General features: G+C 44.6%; 1 protein-coding gene across 7 annotated transcripts in view; it reads left to right on the top strand.

Annotated features, from left to right (window-relative positions):
- Positions 1-20,157, top strand: part of gtf2ird1 (GTF2I repeat domain containing 1) — a 121,488-nt gene extending 101,331 nt beyond the window's left edge. For all 7 annotated transcript variants that reach the window (XM_055657928.1, XM_055657923.1, XM_055657929.1 and 4 more), the window contains 5 exons: positions 3,746-3,823; positions 7,117-7,309; positions 10,351-10,388; positions 13,250-13,365; positions 19,925-20,157. In XM_055657928.1, coding sequence (XP_055513903.1) covers positions 3,746-3,823; positions 7,117-7,309; positions 10,351-10,388; positions 13,250-13,365; positions 19,925-19,993 — 494 coding nt within the window. In that variant the 3' untranslated portion in view covers positions 19,994-20,157. The remainder of the gene's footprint in view (positions 1-3,745; positions 3,824-7,116; positions 7,310-10,350; positions 10,389-13,249; positions 13,366-19,924) is intronic.
- The last annotated feature ends 6,408 nt before the right edge of the window (positions 20,158-26,565 follow it).

Genomic DNA, 26,565 nt, shown 5'->3' with positions numbered 1-26,565 from the left:
TTAGTGCACTGTAGAAGTATGATTTCAATGTTTTTTGTATGAAGTATTTTTAAGAGGTAACTTTTTAAGGGGTAACTTTATCCACACAAAGGGTGATGGGTGTATGGAACAAGCTGCCAGAGGAGGTAGTTGAGGCAGGGACCATCCCAACATTTAAGAAAAAGTTAGACTGATACATGGATAGGACAGGTTTGGAGGTGTGGACCAAAAGCAGGTGGTGTAGCTGGGACATGTTGGCGGGTGTGGGCAAGTTGCACCGAAGGGCCTGTTTTCACACTGTATCACTCTATGACTACATTATACCTCCACCATGCATGAATGCTTCAAAATCAAGTGATCGAGTTTTATTGCCATATACTCAAGCATAGAAACGTAGAAAATAGGTGCAGGAATAGGCCATCGGCCCTTCGAGCCAGCACTGACATTCAATATGATCATGGCTATTCATCTAAACTCAGTACCTCTTTCCTGTTTTTTCCCCATATCCCTTGATATCGTTAGCCCCAAGAACTAAATGTAACTCTCTCTTGAAAACATCCAGTGAATTGGCCTGCACTGCCTTCTGTGGCAGAGAATTCCACAGATTCACAACTCTCTACGTGAGGAAAGTTTGTTCTCATCTCAGTCCTAACTGCCCCCCCCCTTTATTCTTAAACTGTGACCCATGGTTCTGAGCGCCCCCAACATCGGGAAACATCTGAGCGCCCCCCCACATTGAAAGTAATTGAAATGTAGCAGGCAAGCATTTTTCAACCACCCCCATTTGAAGTCCACTATCTTCCACCGTATCTACCCAGTGCTTGGTACTTACTTCCAGCAGCCACTGGTTGTCCCTCCCACCTCCTCTCTCTCCCCTGTCTCACCCCCTCTCACTCTCACTCTCTCCACTCCCTCTCTCTCTCTCCCCCCTCTCTCTCTCTCTCTCTCTCTCTCTCTCTCTCTCCCCCCTCTCTCTCTCTCTCTCTTTCCCTCCCCCCTCTCTCTCTCTCTTCCCCCTCTCTCCCTCCCCTCTCTCTCTCTCTCTCTCTCTCTCTCTCTCCCTCATCTCTCTCTCCTCTCTCCCCTCTCTCTCTCCCTCTCTCTCTCTCCCATTTCTCCCTCCCTCCTCACTCTCCCCCTCTCTCTCTCCCCCTCTCTCTCTCTCTCTCCCCCTATCTCTCCCGTCCCTCCCTCCCTTCCATCTCTCTCTCTCTCTCTCTCTGTTTCGCTGTATATCTCCACCTCTCTCTCTTCCCCCCCTCTCTCTTTCTCTTTATCTCTCCTCCCCCCCCCCCCCTCTCTCTCCCCCCTCTCTCACTCTCTCCCCCCTCTCTCCCCTACCTCTCTCTTCCCCCTCCCCCTCTCTCCATTCACGCCCCCCCCGTCTCGTCTCTCCCTCTCTCTCTCTCACCCCTCTCTCTCTCCCCCCACTGTCTCCCTGTCTGTCCCTTCAGCACAGAGACTCTCGCACAGAGACTCTCGCGGCAGCGGCGCAACGCTTCCGACAGCTCTGCGGCCCGGGACACTCGCACTGTCCGGAGTGCTCCATGGCCAGAGCTGCAGCGAGCGACTCGCAGCGCCGCAAACACTCGATAGCAAACACTCGACAGCGCAGCAAAAACTCGCAAGTCCCGGCTCCCCGCATCTGTTCCCGCCGCTGGTTCTGCTCCCATCCCTCCCGCAGCCCCGGCTCTCCAACACCCGTGGACCATGCAGTTTATCCGAGTTTGGAAATTTTCGTTGAACACAAAATTTCTCACCACTGAGCGTGAGAAATCTCTGATGAGCGTGAGGGCGTGAGAGTTTGCTTGAAGGCGTGAGTCTCACGCTCAAAGCGTGAGAGTTGGCAGCCCTGCCATAACTCCGCGATATTAGCTGTTCCGGAGATTCCATCTACAGTGCATGGTAGAGATGTTTTGCAACTGTTAAGAGCTCTCACTTCTTTCCAAAAATCAGTAGCATTGTTCCTTAGCAGCTTCTTAGCCATGGAATCAGCCCTCATAGCTTGCTCATTTTTACAGATGAAGCGAACGGCATACTTATATCTTGCATTAGTGAGCTTCTTGTACTCAAACACAGGCCCCTGTCTGGGTCTACCTGCCATAGCCCATGGTTTAATGGCTTCACGGGCTTCAGCATGATACTCAGCTACATACTTATTCCAGCCAGGCCTGATGTTATGTCTTATTTTTATGCTTGCAGTAGGGCCTACTGCCTACATATAAAGTACTTACTATATCAATATACGTGGAGCAGATATCTCTCCTATGTTTCATATCCTTACAATTAACATTACTACACATTATTGCATCTTTAGGTAGATAAATATTGCTTAAGGATTTATCTGTATGGGCATAATAGGCTAAGATGTCTTCCTTTGTGAGGGTTGACCAGTCAAGTTTTTTCTGTATTAAAGCTGTTTCTATCTATGGATACCACAGGTAGGTGTTCAACATTTATTGTCATAGCAACAGGTATATGATCAGTCATTGCTGCCCCGTACAGAATGCTCACACACCCCAATGAGGCATGTGCATCAACTGTACTAATACAGTGGTCCAGCCATGACGTGGTGTGCCAGGCCTCACTAATACAAGTATAACTATCTGTAGGTAAAAGCACTTTGCTTGACAATATTCAATTATAATCTGGACAGAACTGAGCCATATGATTGGCAAATAATGAGTTCCTATCTGAGATATCTGCATTCATATCCCCAATGACATATACACTACAATAATTATTGCTTTGAATAAAGGAATAGATGAAACCAAGCCTATTTAAATATTCATCCTCATTCTGATGGCATTCATAGGGTGTATAGACATTCAGAATAACAAATTCCTTAAAATGACATAAAGGCTTAGTTGTTATTTTCCTACTAAAGGGGTCAGGGGTTATGGGGAGAAGACAGGAGAATGGGGTTAGGAGGGAGAGATAGATCAGCCATGATTGAATGGTGGATTAGAATTTATGGGCCGAATGGTCTAATTCTGCTCCTGTCACTTATGAACTTATAATCGTGTCTATTTAGAGTGTAAGTATCTCTCATCAGAGGTGTCTTAATTGGTCCACGCTGCCGTGAGCCAGCTGTCCACAATTCATCTGACAAAGAGTCATTCAAGTGTGCAGAAAAGAGCAGCAGGTGCTGGTTTATGGAAACGGGCCCTTTGGCCCAACTCATCCATGCCGACCATGATGCCCATTTGCCTGCATGTGACCCATATCCCTCTCAACATATCCTGATCTGCATCATGTATATTTGAACATCCCTCAAAAGTTACAACATGCTCCTTGAGAACTGAACAGGTATTTGTACTTTAAAGAAATGGTTTACACGTGTGAACGGACCTTGTATATATTAAAAAAAAACCCAGCTTAGTCAGGATTCTGACTGAATCTTCCTGATATTATAGTGTTTTACTTTGACTATTGGCCAGGCCCTGTCCTTGTTTTCCTGTGGATTTACTGCTATGTAAACTCTGTCACGGGCTGGAGTGAAAATGTAACCGGTAACTGTTGGTGTACAATTTGCATTTATTTGCATAACAAAAACAGTTAGTGGTGTGTTAATCCCAACAAAGGGTTAACTGTTATGCAAATAAACCGAGTCATCGGTGGTGACAAGTGTTGGGGGTTGTGACTGGTTAGAAATACTATTCTGCCCTGGCTTTTTTTCCAGTCGGCACGTTCACACGATTTATTTGCTTCTGATGTATCTTTTACTTGATTATCATTATATTTCTCGTCAATTTTGACAATTTAGAGGACGAAGAGGCAAACCGACTTGGAGAGAAAGTAATCCTCAGGGAGCAGGTCAAGGAATTATTCAATGAAAAATACGGTACATTTACATTATTTCAATATTGAGCCGATCTTTGTTCACAGTCATTTTTGTTTGCAGATTTTTGTTACATTATTTATAGTTTTATGATCTTCAAAAGTGATTCATTTTGTTTAACAATTCTACTTTCTTGTAATATGGTTAATCTTGCCATCTTCATGATCTCCTTCCTCCACATGCTGTGAATCAGGAACTTCAACGGCAATGTAGCTATGTAGAAACGAGGAACTGCAGATGCTCGTTAAATCACAAGGACAAAAAGTGCTGAAGTAACTCAACAGGTCAGGTAGCATAGGTGACGTTTTGAGCCGAGACCCGAAACATCGCCCATCCATGTTCTCCAGAGATGCCGCCTGACCTACTGAGTTACTCCGGCAAATTGTCACATCCAAAAACACTTTTGTTACCTTGCTCAATTCCAATCAAAATTAAGTAAGAAAGGATATTAATATTTTCTACCATAGTTAAGCAGGTAGAGCTGCTGCCTCACAATGCCAGAGACTCGTGTTTGATCCTGACCTTGGGTGCTGTCTGTCTGGAGTTTGCATGTTCTCCCTATGATTGTATACGTTTCCTCCCATATCCCAATGATGGAGTGTTTGTATCTTAATTGGCCTCTGTAAATTGCCCCTGGTGTGTAGGGAGTGGATGTGAAAGTGGGATGACATAGAACTAGTGTGAAGGGGTGATCGATGGTCGGCGTGGACTTTGGTAGTCCAAAGGGCCTGTTTCCATGCTTTATCTGTAAACCAAAAAGTAATGTCGTAAGGAATAGGAGTAGAATTAGGCCATATCGGCCCATCGAGCCTACTCCACCATTCAATCATGGCTGATCTCTTCCTCCTAACCCCATTTTCCTGCCTTCTCCCCATAACCTCTGACAGCCGTACTAATCATGAATCTATTAGAAATCAAGAATGGCTTAGAAATAATCACTGATTGATGTGAAAGTGTCGCACAGCCTCCCCCCTTTCAAAAATGCTCCAATCCAATTTAAAGCATATATATTGCATTCAAGTGTAAGTTAAAAGACTCGCTACAGTATGCTCCATATTGCACAATTTCAAGCTGAAAAATGAAAATGTTCCATACCAATGGGAGGGGGATACACATTCGTGAATCTATTGGATTATCATAAAAACCCAACTTGATTCATTAAGGTCATTATGGAAGGAATCTTGCTCCACTCATCTGACCTGGCCTGTATGTAACTCCACATTACATACCTTAGTACTATGTGGTTAACCCTTAACTAACTTCCTAAATAGTCTAGCAAACATTCAACTACCTCCAAAGCTCACGACCAGTATAATGTGACAAGATTTGCTGATGCAGCTCAAACCCTGCAGTTACTCGAAGGAACTAACTGCTACGATTATCTTGCTCTTTGGGGATGATCTGAGAGGAATCCTGACCCCAGATTAGGTCAATCCCAGTAATCGGCCTCCCTGACAAGTTAGCTTATTTAGTTGGGACATCTGGAGAAGGGTCTTGACCTGAAATATTACCTATCCATCTCTACCACAGATGTGACACACACACAGAATCAGTCCCCCTACTCCTTACCTTCCACCCCATCAGCCGTCGCATACAACACATAATCCTCCGAAATTTCCGCCACCTCCAACGGGATCCCACCACTAGACACATTTTCCCATCTCCACTCCTTTCCGCCTTCCGCAGAGACCGTTCCCTACGCAACTCCCTGGTTGATAATGCTTTCATTAAGAACCAAATCATTTCAGTGCAATGAAGACATAAATGCTAGCTAATGTTGATCAATAGCAGCACAATGGCACAGTTAGTAGATTTCCTGCTTCACAGTGCCAGGGAACAGGTTTGATCCTGACCATGGGTGCTGTCTGTGTGGAGCTTGCATGTTCTCCTTGTGACCACATTGGTTTCCTCCAGATGCTCCAGTTTCTCCCACATCCCAAAAACGTGTGTCTTTGAGGTTTAATGGGTCTCTTCACATGCAGGGAGTGGGTGCAAAAGTGGGATAACATAGAATTAGTGTGGACAGATGGTCGGTGTGGACTCAGTGTCATAGAGTTGCAGAGAGATACAGTTTGGAAACAGGTCCTTCAACCCAACTTGCCCAACATGTCCCACTACACTGGTCCCACCTGCCTGCATTTGAGCCATATCCCTCCAAACCTGTCATATCCATATACCTCTCTAACTGTTTCTTAAATGTTGGGATAGTCCCAGCCTCAACTACCTCCTCTGGCAGCTTGTTCCATACACCCACCACCCTTTGTGTGAAAAAGTTATTCCTCAGATTCCTGTTAAATCTTTTCCCCATCACCTTAAACTTATATCCAGAGGATATACCTATGTCCTTGATTCACCTACTCTGGGCAAGAGACAATGCATCTACCCAATCTATTCCTATCATGATTTTATATACCTCTATAAGATCACCCCTTTTTCTCCTGCGCTCCGGGGAATATAGTCCCAGAGTACTTAACCTCTCCCTATTGCTCAGACCCTCCAGCCCTGGCACGATCCTTATAAATGTTCTCTGAACCCTTTCCAGCTTGGCAACATCTTTCCTATAACATGGTGCCCAGAAATGAACACAATTCTCTAAAATGCAGTCTCACCAAAGTCTTATACAACTGCAACATGACTTGCCAACTTCTATACTCAGTGGGCCTTTGGACCTGTTTCCATGCTGTATCTTTCAATCAATTTAATCATCAAATTAGCCATGAGGGTTGATTGGATTTCAAGCTTTCATCAGTGCATGTCACCTTAAACCCAACTCCTCCCGTTTGAACTGTTAAAAGTACCATGCATTCATAGTGGTTATATCAAAACCTAGATAATAATCAGTGGTGGTGTTCACTTTGTATTGTATATTGTATTGTATATCTTTATTGTCATTTCCTGAGTATTCACATACCCAGAGGAAACAAAAAAACGTTGCTCAACCAGTGTCCATTCAGTGTGCATTAAAAATAAATAGAAATAAAAAATACATATATCATGAACAAATTTAACACTCTACTAAACATTCAACAGGCGTTCCGATCGGCAGCGGCACAACAGTGGCTCTGCTGCAGTGTGTCCAGGTTGGGGGGTTTGTGCGCGATACTTTGGCAGGGGGCAAAGTCCATTTAGCAGTCTTATAGCCTGTGGGAAGAAGCTGAGGAGCATCCTGCTGGTTTTGCAGCTAATGCTCCTGTACCTCTTCCCAGATGGCAGGATGGAGAAAATGACATGCGATGGGTGGTAGGGGTCTTTGATGTGCTCTTTGAAGTTCATACTTGTGATGTTTTACCTTCCAGGAGAAGCTCTGGGACTGAATCGACCCGTCTTGGTGCCATACAAATTGATCCGAGATAATCCAGAGGCTGTTGAAGTGACTGGACTACCAGATGACATCCTCTTCAGGAACCCAACCACCTATGATCTTAACCGGCTAGAAAAGATTCTGAAAGTCAAAGATCGAATTAGGATGATTATTAAAAGTCAGTTACAGTAAGTGTAAACATCTATTACTATCAATCCAATTCATTAGATAGATGCAAAGTGCTGGAGTAACTCAGCGGGACAGGCAGCATCTCTGGAGAGAAGAAAACGATGACGTTTCGGGCCGACACCCTTCTTCAGACTCGACCCAAAATGTCACCCATTCATTCTCACCAAACATGCTGCCTGTCCCGCTGAGTTATTCTAGCATTTTGTGTCTATCTTTGGTGTAAACCAGCATCTGCAGTTCCTCTCTACACAATCCAATTCATTAGTTCTACCTGTGTTGAAATGGAATTGAATTTAGTCACTAATGTGGAGTTTGCCAGTTTAGCATTCACTATCAATGAATAGAGATAAATCACCCGCTTGTAGAACTCAGCAGGTCAAACAGAATCTGTGGATGCAAAGGTCAATGTTTTGGGTGAAGCCCCTGATACAGAGTCTCATACTGAAGTGTCAACTATTCCTTTGCCTCCACAAATATTATTTGAATATTATTAGTTTGCCCCCCATCAGTCTGAAGAAGGGTTTCGGTCAGAAATGTTGCCTATTTCCTTCGCTCCATAGATGCTGCTGCACCCGCTGAGTTTCTCCAGCATTTTTGTGTACCTTCGATTTTCCAGCATCTGCAGTTCCTTCTTAAACATATTATTTAGACCTAGCTAGTGTTGCGAGAGCAGGAGTTTATTGTTGCACCGCTTTCGTACATGCTCAGGTAAACAGAAAATCATTGGCAGGAGAAAGTAGTTCACAAGACTATTCTGCAAAAATAGTTTTATACCGCTACCTTTTCTCCATTTTCAGTTCGTGATCTAGTGGGGGAGCTCTGTTAAAAACCCAGGCATTCGATTTTGGAAATTCCTCTCCGGCCCCAATCCAGGCGAAGACACTTGTAAAGGAGAAAACTCATAGTTGTATTTAAATAGGAGCCAGGTCCACATTTGCCCTCTTGTGAGATATCCCCTTGGCAGCTAATAAACCAAATTTTAGTCTCCTAAAAAGTTTCCATTTCATGACCATAAATTAACCACCGTCGGGAGGGAAGTTCTTCCTCAAGGTTTTAAAAGAGCCCCCCTTATGGGCAACTATGTTAGTTGAAGAAACATTGGGAATACAGGGAATACCCGATCATGCCCCTCACGATCTTGATGTTAAGAGATCGCCTCTTGATTCTTCTAAAGTTAGAGTTCACATACTTAACCTTTCCATATGCATCAATTGCAGGAATATCTTGTTTCGCTGCAGAGGGCTAGTAATCCTTTCTTAAAAATGTACACAGTCTTCCAAATGCGGTCTCATTATACTGTGTAAGCTCGAAGGTATCAAAGGTATTTTATTGGTCCCCCTACATTCACCATACTCCTAGGTTCCTAGCTTGAAGTGAAACAATGACCAGCTTTTTCTTCCAGGAGTTTATTTTGCATCACATGCTCAGGTTAGAAAATCATTGGCAGGAGAAATAGTTCTCGTACAATTCTGCAAAAATAGTTTGCACCTTTTTGATTTTCAGTTTGCTAGTGGGAGCTCTGTTAAACGAGGCATTGATTTTGTGAAGTGAAGTGAGGCAGAAAGATTCTAAATGGAAAACATAGTTGTATTTAAATAGGAGCCAGGTCCACATTTCTTTGAAAATTGTCACAAACAAATGCAAACAGCATCTGTTCAGATTTTAAGGGTGAAGGTTATCAGTAGAAGCTAATTCAAAAAACAACAGATAACGTTATCAAAAAGGGAAACAAAACAGGGAACTAGAGGTAGGTAGAAGAACAGCTGAACAAAATTGTGGTCCGAGAGGCAGGTTTAAAGGGACATCTGAAAGAAGGAGAGAGGCAGATGGTTGGGGGGGAAATGCCAGAGTTCAGGCACTGGATGGCTGGAAGCCAGTGGAGAGGTGAAGATGGCAGTGGGCCAGTTCCACTCGAGGGACCTGCAGCAGCTCGTCCATTCCTTCAGGCCCACATGGAAACAACAATATGGTTAAACTATCAAATTCTCTGAGAATTGTCTGCTACTACAAGCCAGCAGTGAAAAGAAGTGCATGTTTGAAGTTAAAACATGCTGCAGGCGGATTTGGAGCTCCATTTAATAACATAACCTGATTTCCATTGGAGGTGACATTCTTCATAGATTGCTGCCTTATGAGGTCAAACGTTTTTTTGTTTCCCCCAACCTGTGCCCGTTTCATCTGTTCAAATTCTAATACAGAATTTAGGCTATTACTGAAAATCATGAAAATAACTAGACAGTAATTCACATGGTGCTCAAAGAAAAATTACTCTGCAATGTTGGGCCAAGTCATGGTGGCTGTTGTAAGGCGTTTCTGCACACGAGTCCCAGACTCAGAGCTGTGGTGAGCCCAGGACCTGCTGTGTGACAGACGCCACAAATGTACTCACTCCACCCTGCTGATGGAGGCTGGCAGTGAAATCCACCCTTATTGCCATTCTTAAGTCCTAGGAGCAGAATTAGGCCACTCGGCCCATCATGTCTACTCTGCCATTCCATCATGGCTGATTTATCTTTCCCTCTCAACCCCATTCTCCTGCATTCTCCCCATAACCCCTGGCACACATTCTTCAGTAGCTCCTAAAAAGGTCATCCACCTTCCCAATCCTATGTCTTTGTGTATGATTGATAAATTTTAATGGGATTTTGTCAACCTAGAATTTGTTCATTTAAAAAAAAAATATTGCCATATAAAGGTGTTATGGTGTTGTTTTGCTAATTTGAAATTTATTTTAAAAGCTTTATTATTGCAAGCCAATAAAGAATGCTTTAACTAAGGTTGAGTGCTTGTGATGCTGCTGAGGCCTCATTCTACCCCATTGCCCAACTCTCTGGTGCAGAGGGTCCACAAGGTGACCCTTCTCCTCGAGCCCAGGTATGTGTGGGCCAGAACTGAAGCAGTCAGACTGGTTCAGGATGATTCAGCCCAGTGAGGATTAGAGTGGAGAATGTTCTAGATTCGATAGACATGGCTGTCTAGTGTGAAGGCCGGGCTTTACTCAATGGTAACTAACACGTTGTTTTTTTTTTATCCTTTGCAGGCCTTTTGCAGAAATTTGTAATGAAGCATCTAAATCAGGTGAGGTATCATATTTTTCTGTCGCTCCAGATAAGAGAGAACTGTGCAAGAACATCTCAATAATGTATCAGTGGATCAGCCAGCATCCTTGGAGAGCATGGAGTGGTGACGTTTCAGTCTGAAGAATGGTTCCGATCCAAAACTCACCTATCCCTATTCTCCAGCATTGTTGCCTGGCCCGCTGAGTTACTCCAGCACCTTGGTAAACCATCATCTGCAGTTCCTTGTTTCGACTCGACAATCTACCCATCAGCTGCTTCCTTTCCAGTTAGATTGAACCAAACGGACAGGGGGTGCAGCTGCAGTGTCGGTGAGAGGGGAAGATGGATTGAGAAACTGAGCGGCTGCTCCTGATCATTGTTTGATGATTCCTGGAGATGCCTCGGGTCTGTGTAGCAAGCATATGGAGTGAGCAAGTCGTGTCAGTGGCCGCTGTGTGTCTTGCAAAGCTCGACCATTGTGTGGGTGAACAAAACCAAGCTGAGAGTTCTCAGGATAACAGATCCTCATTTTAGTTTAGTTTAGAGGTACAGCACGAAACAGGCCCTTCGGCCCACCGAGCCTGCGTCGATCAGCAATTCCCCATACATTAGCACTATTCTACACACCAGGAACCAGTTACAATTTTTACCAAAGCCGATTAGCAAACAAACCTGTAGGAAACTGGAGCACCCAGAAAAAACCCACGCAGTCACAGGAAAAACTTAACAAACTCTGTAGAGTCAGGATCAAACGCGGGTCTCTGGCGTTATAAGGCAACAACTCCACTACTGCACCAACATGCTGCCGATTTGAATCGAGGGGGCAGGAGGCAAGATCAGGAAATATCACCGGGGGACTCCACTTCCTGACTGGTGTTTTAGCTGAATCTCAGGGTAAAGAAAGACCCGTTTCCACTCTAGTTATGAAGTTGCTGACCCAGCATGGGACCTGCAGAAGTGTGCATGGAGTTTTGGAGGGGACGTGCTCTCTTCACAGTTTAAGCTGGGCTTCTGCTCGCCCCCAGCAATGAGTTAGATGCCCCTCCTCCATCCTGGGTCAGGGACTTGTCAATGTTTGAAGGAAAGCTGCACTTATTTGGAGACAGCATTGAGAAATGGCCTTGTATTGTTCTCTGTGTTAAACTGATAATCTCTTGCAGTGGGGGCTCAGGGTCGTGCCTTTTTCAGGATCTGGTGACAGGCACGTGAACAATATGACCTGCCCATTGAAGGGAACTATAATTAGAGCCCCTAAGCTGGGGCTTTAGCCTTGCTTATCTTAGACTTGGAGTATGTTCTCGAGAGAGCCCAGAGTCAAGAGTGTTTTGTTGTCTTATGTCCTGAAGCTGAACAATTAAATTCTTACTTGAAGCAGCACAACAGGTATGCAAACATAGAACTCAGTAGGTACCATGTAGGTTAGTTTAGTTTAGAGATACAGCGTGGAAACAGGCCCTTCGGCCCACCGAGTCTGCACCGACCATCGATCCCTGTACATTAACACCAATACACATACTAGGGACAATTTACATTTATACCAAGCCAATTAACCTGCAAACCTGGATGTCTTTGGAGTGTGGGAGGAAAACCCACAGGGAGAACGTACAAACTCCGTACAGACAACACCCGTAGTCGGGATCAAACTTGGGTCACTGGTGCTGTAAGCGCTGTAAGGAAGCAACTCTACTGCTGCATGACCGTGCCGCCCAAAACAACAAAACAGTTCATTAAACAACAACAAAAAGTTCATTATAAAAAAAAAACATCCTTGGTTGTACCATGCAAGTGCTGCCAGGAGCCTGCTGTAGCTAATACTTATGTAAAGCACACAGCAGGGCAGAGACCACAAATCTAGTAAACCACAAACTTTGTCCTGGAGTTGACTTTTTAATAGCTTTCCTTGGGTGGATGTTCAAAGAGTGCCCTGGCACAGTGAAGCCAGTAGTACATGTTGTCATCAATGTCTGCCTCAGCTGAGAGATGGCTGCACAGATGCAGGAGATGATTCACATTTTCAAGTCTATATCATAGAGTATTGTTGTCCAGCATAGAATTTGGCTTGGATAAAATGCTGAATTGATGTTGTTAGTGAGTTACTCCAGCATTTTGTGTCTATCTTCGGTTTAAACTGCAGTTCCTTCCTACACATTTCAATTCATTAGTTCTGCCTGTGTTGAAATGGAATTGAATTGAGTCACTAATGTGGAATTTGCTGCAGTAACTCTGCGCGACAGGCAGCATCTCTGGAGAGAAGGAATGGGTGACGTTTCGGATCTGAAGAAGGGTCTCAACCCCAAACATCACCCATCCCTTCTCTCCAGAGATGCTACCTGTCCAGCTGAGTTACTCCAACTTTTTGTGTCCATCTTTGGTTTAAACCAACATCTGCAGTTTCTTTCTACACAGAATTTGGCTTGCTAGTCAGTTAAGAAGGAATGACACCAGTATGGGATGAGAGAGTACAAATCCTCTGATCAACACCATCAGGTTTCTTCTCTTAACGAGGGTTGGTTTGCCTGTCAGTCGGCACAATAGTCTGTTTCTAGATTTATTTTAACTGGATCTAAATTCTTCATGGTTTAAATATCCAATCAGGTTGCAATTACTAGTCCAGTAACAAATACACCCGATGTTTATGTATGAGAGGAAACTCTCCTCAAGACTACAAAACACCCGTCAACCTCCCTAGAGTTCTACTCATGAAAGGAGCCATCCTCTCGGGAGTCAGGAGAGAAGGGGGCACAATAAGCCAGTATGTTCAATAGGATGGGTACAAGAGCCAGAACGTTGAATAGGAAAGGTTTGGGTTTAGCTGGAGTTTAACTGTAAACTACCTTCTGACCACTGGTAACACTGTGTACTTTTTCTTATCTTTTCAAGCATCCAAATCAGAAATAATGCACAAACGAAAGAGAAGAAGAGTATCGGAAGGCAACGTCGTACCATCATCTTCTAACATGGAAGCAGGTGTATCGCCAAACCCCGTCTCCCTTGTGGTAATGATTTTTTTTAGGTTTTACATGCTGTTGATTCTGGTGTTTTTGATTCCCCGTCAGTAAGTGGCATGGCAGGACCGTGGTTACGTGTTCTTATCCATCGCACGGTTGATGTATCTGAACAGAGGCTGTATTCCGATTGTAGTGTCATCTGAATAGTGCAAAAGAATATCAATGTACAATAACGACATAACCAAATGAGGTAGAGCTATGAGTAAGAATACATAGCAGCACCTCTGGGAATGAGGTATGAATGTGGTGATGGGTTCAGGACTCGGATAGCAGAAGGGAAGGAACTGTTCTTAAGTCCGGACCTCCGAGCTTTAAAGCTCCTCTATTTAGTTCAGTTTAGTTTAAATTAGTTTGTTGTCACGTGGTACAATGAATAGCTTTTTTGGTACGCGCTATCCAGCCAGCAAAAGACTGCTCATGATTTACAAGAAACCACCCACAGTGTACAGGTCGAGACCCTCTGTGGAGTTTGCAGGTTTGCCCTATGACGATGTGGGTTTCCTCCCTCATCTGAAGGATTTGTAGGTTGGTAGGTTAATCAACCACTTTAAATGACCCCCAGTGGATAGGACAGTGATAGAATCGGGGAGAAATGGATGAGAACGTGTGGAGAACAAAAAGTAGTCTTGGTGGAAATGGGGGGTTGATGTTCATTGCAAACTCAGCAAGTCAATTTCTGTGCTAAATTTCTTTTTAAAATCGGTAATATCACAGGTGGAGAATCTTTCATCAGAACTAACCAGTACTTCAACAAACTGGAAAGGCTGGTGATCTGAAATTGTTGAATTCAATGCACTGAGGATTGCAACACCCTCCCCACCCAAAAAAAAAACCCATTATCTATTCCTTTCTCTAGAGATGCTGCCTGACCTGCTGAGTTACTCCAGCTTTTTTGTGTCTGCCTTTAGTTTTAACCACCATCTGCAGTTCCTCCCAACACACGTAGTCAGTATGTGCCTTAAATCTAATGGGCTTTCTTGGTGCGGCAAGAGACAAGAGGGGAATGGTAGCAGCATGTTGTGATGTGCCAATGTCAACACATCAGCGAGGTCTGCACAAGTTGTTTACAGTCCAAGGTGATTTACATTTTCAAGTGCAATCATTGACACTTTATTTGACTGTCATGACTATGTTTAGACAAGCTGGTCATTAATGACCTGGGGCACTTCACAACGCCATGCATCATTTTGAGTCATAGAATCCCTGGTGATGTCCCTCAACATCACCCCCTCCCCGGGCACTTTCCGTTGCAACCGCAAGAAATTCAACACCTGTCCCTTTATCTCCCCCCTCGACTCCATTCAAGGACCCAAGCAGTCGTTCCAGGTGCGACAAAGGTTCACCTGTATCTCCTCCAACCTCATCTACTGCATCCGCTGCTCTAGATGCCAGCTGATTTACATCGGTGAGACTAAGCGGAGGATTGGGCGATCGTTTCGCTGAACACCTCCGTTCAGTCCGCAATAGCCTACCTGAACTCCCGGTGGCTCAGCACTTCAACTCCCCCTCCCATTCCCAATCCGACCTCTCTGTCCTGGGTCTCCTCCAATGCCAGAGTGAGCAACACCGGAAATTGGAGGAACAGCACCTCATATTCCGCCTGGGTAACCTGCGGCCGGCGGGCATGAACATTGAATTCTCCCAATTTTGCTAGCCCTTGCTGTCTCCTCCCCTTCCTTAACCCTCAAGCTGTTTCCTCCCATCCCCCTGCCTTCGGGCTCCTCCTCCTCCCCTTTTTCATTCCTTCTCCCCCCCCCCCCCCCCCCCCCCCCTATCAGTCTGAAGAAGGGTTTTGGCCCGAAACGTCACCTATTTCCTTCGCTCCATAGATGCTGCTGTACCCGCTGAGTTTCTCCAGCATTTTTGTGTACCTTCCCTGAAACTTATCCCAGCTGCCTACATTCTACCTATCCCCACTACATGGTCCATTCACACATCTACTTGTTCTCAATCAGATAATATATTTAACATGTTCCCATATCATGTTCCTGGCTGTGGGTTTTAATTTGTCTCCAATGTGCACTCCTCATACCCAATCTCTGTGATCTGTCCCAGCTTGTCTCCTTTGCACTTGGTCAGGTATCCCAAGCACATGTGAAGATCAAGCTTTCCCCTATTCTGATTCTACCAGTGTTTATTATGGGGCAGAGAATTCCACAAACTCACAAGTCTGTGTGAAAAGGTGTTTTTCTCGTCTCTGTTCTGAATGGCTTACCCCTTATTCTTAAACTGTGGCCCCTGGTTCTGGACTCCCCCAACATCAGGAACATGTTTCCTACCTCTAGCGTGTTCAAACCCTTAATAATCCTATATGTTTCAATAAGATCCCCTCTCATCCTTCTAAACTCCAGAGTACACAAACCCAGCCGCTCCATTCTCTCAGCATATGGTTGTCCCGCCATCCCGAGAATTAACCTTGTAAACTTGCGCTGCACTCCCTCCATAGTAAGAATGTCCTTCCTTAAATTAGGGGACCAAATTTGCACCCAATACTCGAGGTGTGGTTTCACTACGGCCCAATACAACTGCAGAAGGACCTCTTTGCTCCTGTACTCAACTCCTCTTGTTATGAAGGCCAACATGCCATTCGCTTTCTTCACTGCCTGCTGTACCTGCATGCGTACTTTTATTGACTGATGAACAAGGACCCCCCCAGATCCCGTTGTACTTCCCCTTTTCCTAACTTGACACCATTTAGGTAATAATCTGCCTTTCTGGTTTCGCTACCAAAGTGGATAACTTCACATTTATCCACATTAAACTGCATCCGCCCACTCACCCAACCTGTCCAAGTCACCCTGCATTCTTATAGCATCCTCCTCACAGTTTGCACTGCCACCCAGCTTTGGGTCATCTGCAAATTTGTTATCATATTCGAGAAGAGGTTGGTGCATTCTCATCGTGTTCCCAGTAATCACTGTCCCCAAAAGAATAGAAGAAATTGACAACGTAAAGCTCCAAATGACACAAGCAGTGTATTCACAAATTATACGAGTAGAATTAGGCCATTCGGCCCACTCCATCATTCAATCATGGCTGATCTCTGCCTCCTTATTCCATTTTCCTGCCTTCTCTCCGATGTTGTGTGTGGAAACCAAATGCAAATTAGGTGACTTCTTTACTTTGACAATAAACCATAAAAAATAAACTATGAAAAATACAATAACAAAGAACAGTGCATGGCTTTTTACATTTGCTGTAACTGCCTCCTGGATCTGGCTGACCAAATAACTAACTATTTCCTTGATAAATCAATAGTCCTTTATTGTCACGTGTATCGAGGTACAGTGAAATTTGATTTACCGTACAGTCGTACCAAAAAAGCAACAAGATACAAAACTACATAAAGATTAAACATAAACATAAAACCAGTGTAATATCCTAGCAAAAAATTCAAGGTGCCGACTTTTAATGCAGTGTGATTGCTGGAACGCTTTCAGATCTCCACCAACTCCCACATCTTCCAGCTGGAACTCACCACCTTCCCAGCCATGGGTATGCAGAGTCAGAGGCTCAGGGGCGAGTTATCAACTGCAGGAAGCAGGGTGGAATACATGCCCCAGTCTGCATCAATGATGCTGACTAGTTCATGAGGTGGCAGGTCTGTAGAGGGATCGAGTAGGCAAAACCATGCTTCTCTTAGAATTGAGTCTCTGAGGTGACCTTGATTGGGTCATGCAAAACACTGAGGAGATTACAGGATAGAGAGGAGGAGAGGGATGGTTGAGGAGTCGAGATGAAGAGTTCCACCTCCAGTTTAAATTCCATTTGGAATATTTTGGAGGACTAAGAAACCAAGAACCAAGCACATTTTCAGAGTAGGTATCAATAAACAATCCTCATTATTTTTAAGATTGTTCAAGGTGTGGACTCTTGTACATCAGCGAGACCAAGCGCAGATTGAGCGATCGTTTCGGGGAACACCTTCGCTCATCACACCTGAACCTGCCTGATCTCCCGGTTGCTGGACTCTTTAATTCTCCGTCCCATTCCTCCACAGACCTTTCTGTCCTAGGTCTCCTCCATTGTCAGAGTGAGACTAAACACAAATTGGAGGAACAGGATCTCATATTTCGCTTAGGCAGCTTGCAGCCCAGTGGTATGAATTTTGATTTCTCTCACTTCAGGTAGCCCCGGCATTCCCTCCCACTCTCTCTCTCTCTATTCTTCCCCCATCCAAGTCGCACATGCTTCTCATTTTCACCCTACAAACAGCTACCAATGGCCTGTTTATCATCGTTACTTTTTTCCATATCTTTCATTCATTGTTCTTTATCTCTCCACATCACCATCTATATCTCTCGTTTCCCTTATCCTTAACGAGTCTGAAGAAGGGTCTCGACCCGAAACGTCATCCATTCCTTCTCTCTAGAGATGCTGCTTGTCCCGCTGAGTTACTCCAGCTTTTTGTGTTTATTCTCACTATTTTTAAGCTCTATTTGCATCATTGACAGATATCACATTCCCTAATGAACTTAAATTAACCAAGTTACTCACCACTCTTGATATATTATACATTTTTTGTCATTATAATTAACTCTTGTGTGGTGCTACTTCCCACTGTGAACTATCCAAAACTTGTTCTATGAAGCAGCTTATTTCATCTTTAATACTTCTGTACATGAGCGTTCATCCCCCTGTTTAATTCCCCTGTTTAATTCCCCTCAATCAAACCTTGGTTTTTATATTACCTTCATATCTGGTTGGTTTTATCTACTTTAAGCTAGTCTACATTATTATTATTTATCTTTAACTATAATGTACTTGCCGACAATAAAGACTAGACAAAATGTAAATACTGAAGACAATGTGCGGCACGGTGGCGCAGAGTTGCTGCCTTTCAGCGCTTGCAGCGCCAGAGACCGGGTTCAATCCCAACTACGGGTGCTGTCTGTACGGAGTCCGTGACTGTGCGGATTTTCGCAGAGACCTTAAGTTTCCTCCCACACTCCAAAGACATACAGGTTTGTAGGTTAATTGGCTTGGTATAAGTGTAAATTGTCTCCAGTATGCATTGGGTAATATTAATGGGCGGGGATCGCTGATCAGTGCGGACTCGGTGGGCCGAAAGTCCTGTTTCCGCCCCGTATCTCTAAACTAAGCTGAAATTATTGGAATTTAAATATCCTGTATAAATGGATAAGACTTGCTTCACGGACATCGCATGAAAAAAATATTGGATGCAAAATAATATCAGTCTACAATCTAGCACTGATCACATTTCCACGTTTTCTGTACAACTACCTTGTCAGTAAAACCTGTTTACTTACATAAACATAAAAGGCACACACAAATTTCCACAACTACAGATGTAGCCTCCCAATTAATCGGGTAATTACTTACAAGTGCCACAGGTTATCAGCTTGTTTACTATTGATTAAAACCAGTACCGACAAGTCTTTTAAGGCATCAAAGTCGACCCGAGTTGGTAGAGAGATGTTTAAAGTTTGAGGAGGAGGAAGATTTTTCCTGCAAAATCACCATTTCTTTGGTGTGACTATCTCTGGTTGTGCAGGTCCAGGTTCAGAGCTACCACAGATTTGAACTTGGGTGCATCCTGTATGATGCAACTCTTAATGCAGATCTCAGTTTATTTGTTTAAGAAAGCACTGCAGATGCTGGAAAAATCGGTAGATAAAAAATGCTGGAGAAACTCAGCGGGTGAGGCAGCATCTATAGAGAGAAGGAATAGGCGATGTTTCGGGTCGAGACCCTTCTTCAGACTGATGTCAGGTGTGGGGGGGGGGGGGGATGGAAAGGAAGAGACAGAGACAGTAGGCTTTGTGGGAAAAGAGGGGAGTTGAAGTGCTGAGCAAAGATGATCTTTGGTGCTGAGCAACCAGGAGATCAGGTTAGTTAATACGAACTGAGCGGAGGTGTTGGGCGAAGTGATCACCAAGCCTGCGCTTGGTCTCGCCAATGTAGAGAAGTTGGCACCTGCAACAGCAGGTTCAGTAGATGAGGTTGGAGGAGATGCAGGTGAACCTCTGCCTCACATGGAAAGACTGATTGGGTCCTTGGATGGAGTCGAGAGGGGCGGTGAAGCGACCAGTGTAGCATCTCCTGTGGTTGCAGGGGAAAGTACCCGGGGAGGGGGTGGTTTGGGTAGGAAGGGACGAATTGACCAGGGAATTACAGAGGGAACAGTCTCTCCGGAAAGCGGAAAAGAGAGGAGATGGGTAGATGTGGCCAGTGGTAGGATCCCATTGGAGATGGCGAAAATGTCGGATATGTTGTATGCGATGACTGATAGGGTGGAAGGTGAGGGAGGACAAGGGGAACTCTGTCCTTGTTATGAGTCGGTGGATGGGGTGTAAGAGCGGAGCTGCTGGATATAGAGGAGACTCGGGTGAGAGCCTCATCTATAATAGAAATGGTGAACCTCTGTTCCCTAAAGAATTAGGACATCCCCGATGCCTTATTTGTTGTTCAGCATTAAATAAATGAATTCCTGCAACTGGGAGGATTTGCATTTGGGATGGTTTTGAGGACAGTAACCTGCCCATTGTGTGCACTAACATTTTCATGTCTTTCTCTCTCTCCACAGCAGTGGCCAATGTACCTGGTAGACTACGGTGCAGTCAACATGCAGATTCAACGGCCTGTAAATTTCTAAGCAGCACTGTTCTCGAAACCAAGCATGACTTTGAAAATAAAAACATGTAATTATGTACCATAATTGTACAGTATGAACTGTAATATTTCCTAGAATGCATCCTGATTTTTACACTGTCTCCATGTGATCAAGGGCTTTAAATAAATGTGTTGCCTTGCAATCAAGCAAACTGCCAATTGTGTTTGTGATAGAGTCGAGCTCACAGAGGTTTGTTTAGCAGTGAAATTTGGCTGATAAAGCTGCTGCTTCACACTCCAGCTCCCTAGGTTCAACTCTAACCTCAGGTGCTGTCCTTATGGAGTCTGCACACGCTCCTTGTGTCTGTGTGAGTTTCTTCCGGATGGTCCCAAAGACATGCAGGTCAGTTGGTTAATCTGTAACTGTAAATCATCCCTGTTGTGTAGGTGAGGGGTAGTTGATGGAATGTAGGTGGGAAGAATAGATTACTGGATAAATTAATTGGGAATTACATGTATCTATGAGCCTGTGGATCGTATGGCTTCCTATGTTGTATGGAAATATGAATCGGGATTGTAGACAATAGACAAATTATTTTTGTGGTCTCCTGTCCGTTGGCAAAATTCAGCAGAAAATTAATTTTGTTGTGCCCAAGAGGGGGAACGTTGCAGGGTTTTTCCTGGGTCCCACTGCATCCATTTGCAGTAGAATTTAGATTAGATTAGATTAGATTTGTTTATTGTCATTCAGACCTTTTGGTCTGAACGAAATTTCGTTTCCCTGCAGTCATACATATAATAAAAAAATGACAAAAACACACAATCAACACAAATTTAACATCCACCACAGTGAGTTCACCAAACACCTCCTCACTGTGGTGGAAGGCAACATCTTAAAGTCTTAAAGTCTCTGTCTCTTCCCTCTTTGTTCTCCCTCTGAAGGAACAAACGCCCTGTGCAAGCACAGGATCCTGGAGAGATGATAGGAATTATGAATGTAGTCATGTTATAGGCAAGGAGTATCCATGAGCGAGTTATGAACATGAAACGGAATCAAACTCCAGCTGTGAAATGAAGACTCTGGAGCCGGCAAATCTTTAGCAATAAATTTAACTGATGGAGGACCAGAGACCCGGGTTCGATCCCGACCACAGGCGTTGTCTGTACGGAGTTTGTACTTTCTCCCCGTGACCACGTGGGTTTTCTCCGAGATCGGTTTCCTCCCACACTCCAAAGACGTACAGGTTTGAAAGTTAATTGGCTTTGGTTTGTGTACTTGGTATAAGTGTGAATTGTCCCTAGTGTGCGTAGGCTTGTGTTGATGTGCAGGGATTGCTGGTCGGTGTGGACTCAGTGGGATGAAGGGACTGTTTCCGCACTATCTCTAAACTAAACTCAGTGGATTTGGCATCTGTGGAAGGAAATGATGAAATGAATAGACGGACAGCATTCTGGGTTTGAAGATCTACTGTATCCAGTGTTCTGGATGTGGTCTCCTGTCCATCAGCAAGACCAAGCAAGTCACTTAAATTCACATCCCACTCCCACTAGCCTCTCTGCCTGCGGCCTGCTGCACTAATAGAACAAAGCCCAATGCAAGCTTTAGCAATGGTGTTTTCCTGTAGGACTCGATGTTGAATTTTCCAATCCTTGTACAACTTGCTCTAGCCATTTTGCTTGCCACTATTTGGAGTCATAGTCATACAACGTGGACTCTGGCCCTTCGGCCCAAATCATCCATATCGACCAAGATGCTCTATCTAACCTAGTCCATTTGGCCCATGTCCTTCTAAACCATTTCTATCCATGTACCTGTCTTTTAAATGCTCGTATAGTTCCTGTCTCGACTAGCAGAGCGTAAAAGAGTGTAAAAGTTGCCCCTTGGGTCCCATTAAAATTTACCCCTCTCACCTTAACCTACATCCTCTGGTTCTTGACTCCTCTACCCTGGGTAAAAGTCTCTGCGTTCACCCTATCGATTATCCTCCTATACGCCTCTATGGGATCGCCCCTCAGCTTCTTGCACTCCAAGGAATAAAATCCAAGCCTGCCAAACCTCACATTACAAGTCAAAGAAGCTTAATCTGATGTTAACTGTCCTATTATGTCACCCTAACAAAGAAAATCAGCTTGTTCCGCCCATACGATACGATAGAACTTTATTTATGCCAGCAGGGAATTTGGTCTGTCGACAGTCATCACGACAGAGGTGGAGGAGGGGGGGGTAGTCAGGGTACCCCACGACAGGGGGGTGGAGGGGTGGGGGGGGGGGGGGAGTCAGTCTACCCCACGACAGAGGTGGAGGGGTGGGGAACGGTAGTTAGTCTACCCCACAACCGAAGGGATGGAGTTGTGCAGTTTAATAGCCACAGGGGAAAAGGATCTCCTGTGGCGTTCTGTGCTGAATCTTGGTGGAAACAGTCTCCACCTCCCCCATCTTCTCTGCCCCCCCAAGGTTAACTTGTTTCTCTCTTTCAGTTCTGTTGAAGAGTCCCAGGCCTGAAACATTCCTCGTTTCTCTTTGCATTCATGCACTCTGACCTTCTGAGTGTTACCAGCATTTCCTGTCTTTCTTTACAAAAGCCTTGCTTTTAAAGTCATTCCACCACCCTCTCCAGCAGTGGGTTTTGCATTGGGTATTTTCTCAGTTTAGCAGGGCCTCAAAACTCTCCTCGGCAAGGCTACAAGACAAAACATAAATAGCTCTACCTATTTACTTGTACAGGAAAGATAAACATATAGATTTACCCATGAGAAAAGAGAATTTTCCAAAGCTATTTTGCATGATAACAGCTCAATCTGTAGTGGTTTGTTGACAGTCTGCAGATGCTGTCTGCTGGCTGGTTTTGCAGGCATTTTAATTTCAGGGCTTCAGCTGCACAGCAGTTGTAGTGAAGTTAAGATAAGCGATCCTTTCACACAAAATGGATTCCTTAACTTGTTCCCAACCCTAATCTCCAACAAGGAGGGTGCGCTGCAGGAGAGTATCAAGGTCGACACTATCCAGAGCCACAGAGAGGTCAGAAAATAAGGGGAGATGAGTTGCGGCAATCCGATTAGTGCTGTGGGAAGGAGGGATTTAAGAGAGCAGACATAATAAATGGGAACAGGAGCAGGACATGGAACCCTCTGCCATTCGTCAAGCTGATCTCCAGTTACCTCTCCAATGTACAGACTCTTGGATTGCGAAAACCTCTTTGACTCCGCCGTGAAAAAGCCTCATGACTGAACTTCACCACACTCTGCGGGAGAGGATTCCGAGCAAATTAATTCCTCCTGACCCCTCATGATATTATGGGCCCTGGTTCTAAACTGTCCATTGCAAATTCTAGAAGCTTGAAGCAAAAACTGAAAATGCTAGAATAAGCCAGGCAGCAACTGTGGAAATGGTTAATGTTTTCGGTCAGCATCCCTGGACCGGTGAAAGGAATCGGACCTGGAACGGTGACTGATCCTCTTTTCACAGCTGCTGTCTGACCCTTTGAGTTTATCCAGCATTTCCTGTCTTAAGGAAGTGTTAAACCACAGCCCAGGGCCACATTTTTAAATGTAACCTTCCCTGCTTGTCCCCATCTCTGGTTGGAAACAATTTCCCATCTGGTGCTTCTGGACAATGTCCCGCTCCTCACTAAATGTACTTCCTTGGTCTCTCTATTTCTCTATTTGGCCCATTTGGTAGCAGATTGACTTCAGAAACATAGAGTTTAGGTTCAGATATTCTTGGTCTTCTTGTATAAAGAGAAGGCTGCACCATCAGCCTGTTCCTCAGGACAGACTTTAAACAGGGGCACAGTCTGTATCTGCACTGCCCATAAGAATAATTTTAGTTTTTGGTTTTAGGGATACAGCGCGGAAACAGGCCCTTTGGCCCACCGACTCCACGCCAACGAGCGATCCCCACACACAAACACTATCCTACACGGACTAGGGGCAATTTTACATTCAAATTACGACAATAAACCTACAAACCTGTGCGTCTTTGGAGTGTGGAAGGAAACCGAAGATCTCGGAGAAAACATGTGCGGGTTACGGGGAGAACGTAGAAACTCCGTACAGACAGGACCCGTAGTCAAGATGGAACCCGGGTCTCTGGTGCTGTCAGGCAGCAACTCTACTGCTGCGCCACCGTGCTGCCCTTCAAGCAGAGCTAAGATCTGGTTATCCTTGTCGTATTCCACCAAAGGCAGATTAACTGGTCCTCTTAACTATTATTCAAAACATCATTCACTGGTTGTAATTTACTCTGGCATATACTGAAATTGTTTATCTAGATCTCAAATTCATGGTTTTATTTAAAATTAGGTAAAAAATGGGTTTGAGCAAACGATTTACAAAATGCATAAACTGAAACATTAACAAGTACATAAACTCAAAAATGTTTAAATTAATAAGGGAACAGTGAATGTGTGATCATTATTCTGACAGTGTTCTTCTACACACACACACACTCACTCACTCACTCACTCACTCACTCACTCCTTCCTTCCTTTTAAAAACACATTTATTTTATGTCCTTCCTGAGTCGAGCTTTTATCATTTATCTTCTTCCATTCTTTATAAAAAACATTCACTGGGTAGACATAACTTTGGGGAGTGAAGGCCAACAACTGTTCTGGGATGGAGGTTGTGGGCTCACTTGATCTGCAGTCTCTGCCTCCAGTGAACACCCAGAGCTCAGTTCAAATACTTTAGGTTCACATTTAGACTTTCAAAAGAGCCCAAGGACATCAGGATAAATATATTAATGAAACAACTCGGACTCAAAAGGAAATTTTACAACTAAATTTAACCACGTACATGTGAAGTACATAATTGTTATCTATCTATCTATACATTAATAAAACTAATATCTTGTTTGTTTGCCTGGATTGTATTTGCACAAAAACCGTACACGATAGCAGTACAATTTTAGCATCACCTTACTTACATTGTCCTGTGAAGTAAATGCAACAAGTTTCATTCAGATTGATGATATATTTTGTTTTTAATGTTTAAAACTTAAAATTAACTTAAAACAGCACCCCCACCCATGCATGAGCAATCAGGGGAAGGTTCCTGTCTTTACTGGCATCACAAAGGGCACCCAACTGCCTGCGCAGTTGGGGTCTTTGGAAGTTCATTGCCTAGGGTGAGAGGCTGGGTGTGATGGGTCAGGGGTCAGGCGTGGCCCGGGCCCGCAACCCTCTCTGCCAATCACAAAGGCTGGTCCATTACCTCAGCGTCAATGCCTCAGCGAGCCTGATGCCAGAGGCCAGCGCCGCCCTGCTCCATCCCAGCCCTGCTGCCCACCCGCCAGCCAGCCAGCCAGCCGCTCTCCCGGGCTTTGCTGTCCAGATGTTCCGCAGCCCACCCGCCGGCTCCACTACCTCCCCCTCCCCCACCTCAAGCCCTCCCCTCCCCCAGTTGCAGGTCACCCCCACCCCCCCGACAGCCCCCGCCTCAAGTACAACTTCATCGCCGCCTTGCTAGAGAAAATGGGGCCTTGCATCGAGATCCTGGGGAGGTGAGGAGGGAGAGTGGGGAGGAAGGGGCATAGAGGGAGAGGAGGGGTGTAGGGAGGGGAGAGGGGTTATGGAGGGAGGGAGGTAGTGACTGAGGGTAGGGGAAAGGAGAAGAAGGAAAAGGTGAGGGAGGGAGTGGGGGAGAGGCGAAAGACATATGATAAAAGAGGGAGGGTGAAGAGGAGGGGGAGGGTTCGCTGAGGGTTGAGGGGGAATGGAGGAGGATAGGGGTAGGAAGAGGGATTGCAAAGTGCAGTTGGGGAGGTTTGCCATGACTCACGTCACAATGGGAACCCATCAGCCGTGCCTGCTCAGTTGGGGGCTATGGGTGAGTGGTGGAATATTGCATTGGGGAGCAGACCCAACGGGTCTGCACTTAGTCTAGTTATATTTTAAAATTGCATAAACATTTTATTGGCAGCAGAAATTTCAAATGCCGAGACACAAAACAAAGAACAAAAATATTTTTGAGATCAGTTCATTGTAAGTTAAGTGATACTCGGTTTGTTTGGAAATTTTGATTTTATGAATGGCTTTTGGGCATAGCTGGTGAGGCCTGTATTTAATGCCAGGTCTAACCACCTTGGGAAGATAGTTGTGAGCTGCCTACTTGAACAGCTGCCAACATGAGATATGTAGAATGGAACTGCTGATGCTGGTTTAATCCGAAAATAGACCGAAGATCACTAATTAGATCATCCTCACAGGCGGGAGATAGGAAGGTCCAGGATTGTCCCAGCGATGATGAAAGAACAGCATTATGTGTCCAAGTTGGTGAGTTAACCTCACCTCTGTAGTTTTTTCGAAATCCTTAATAATTTCTTAATGATAATTTTATCGTTTCATTCTTCTTGTCTTTCTTAAAAATCAGCAAGGCAAGTCCAGTGAACAGTGGTAAAAGGAATTAAATATTTAACAAATACAATCACAATAACACTTTATTAGCCAAGTATGTTTTGCAACATACTAGCCAAGTCAGTCATACAAATAAAAAGCAACGGAACACACAAAATACATTTTAACATAAACATCCACCACAGTGACTCCTCCACATTCCTCACTGTGATGGAAGGCGAAAAAAAAGGTCAAATCTCTTCCCTACTATGCTCTCCCA

Source organism: Leucoraja erinacea, chromosome 28, assembly GCF_028641065.1.
Source record: "Leucoraja erinacea ecotype New England chromosome 28, Leri_hhj_1, whole genome shotgun sequence".
In the NCBI taxonomy this organism is placed as follows: Eukaryota; Metazoa; Chordata; class Chondrichthyes; order Rajiformes; family Rajidae; genus Leucoraja; species Leucoraja erinaceus.
Note: the sequence above shows the minus strand (reverse complement) of the source record. Positions and strands in the feature narration are given on the sequence as shown.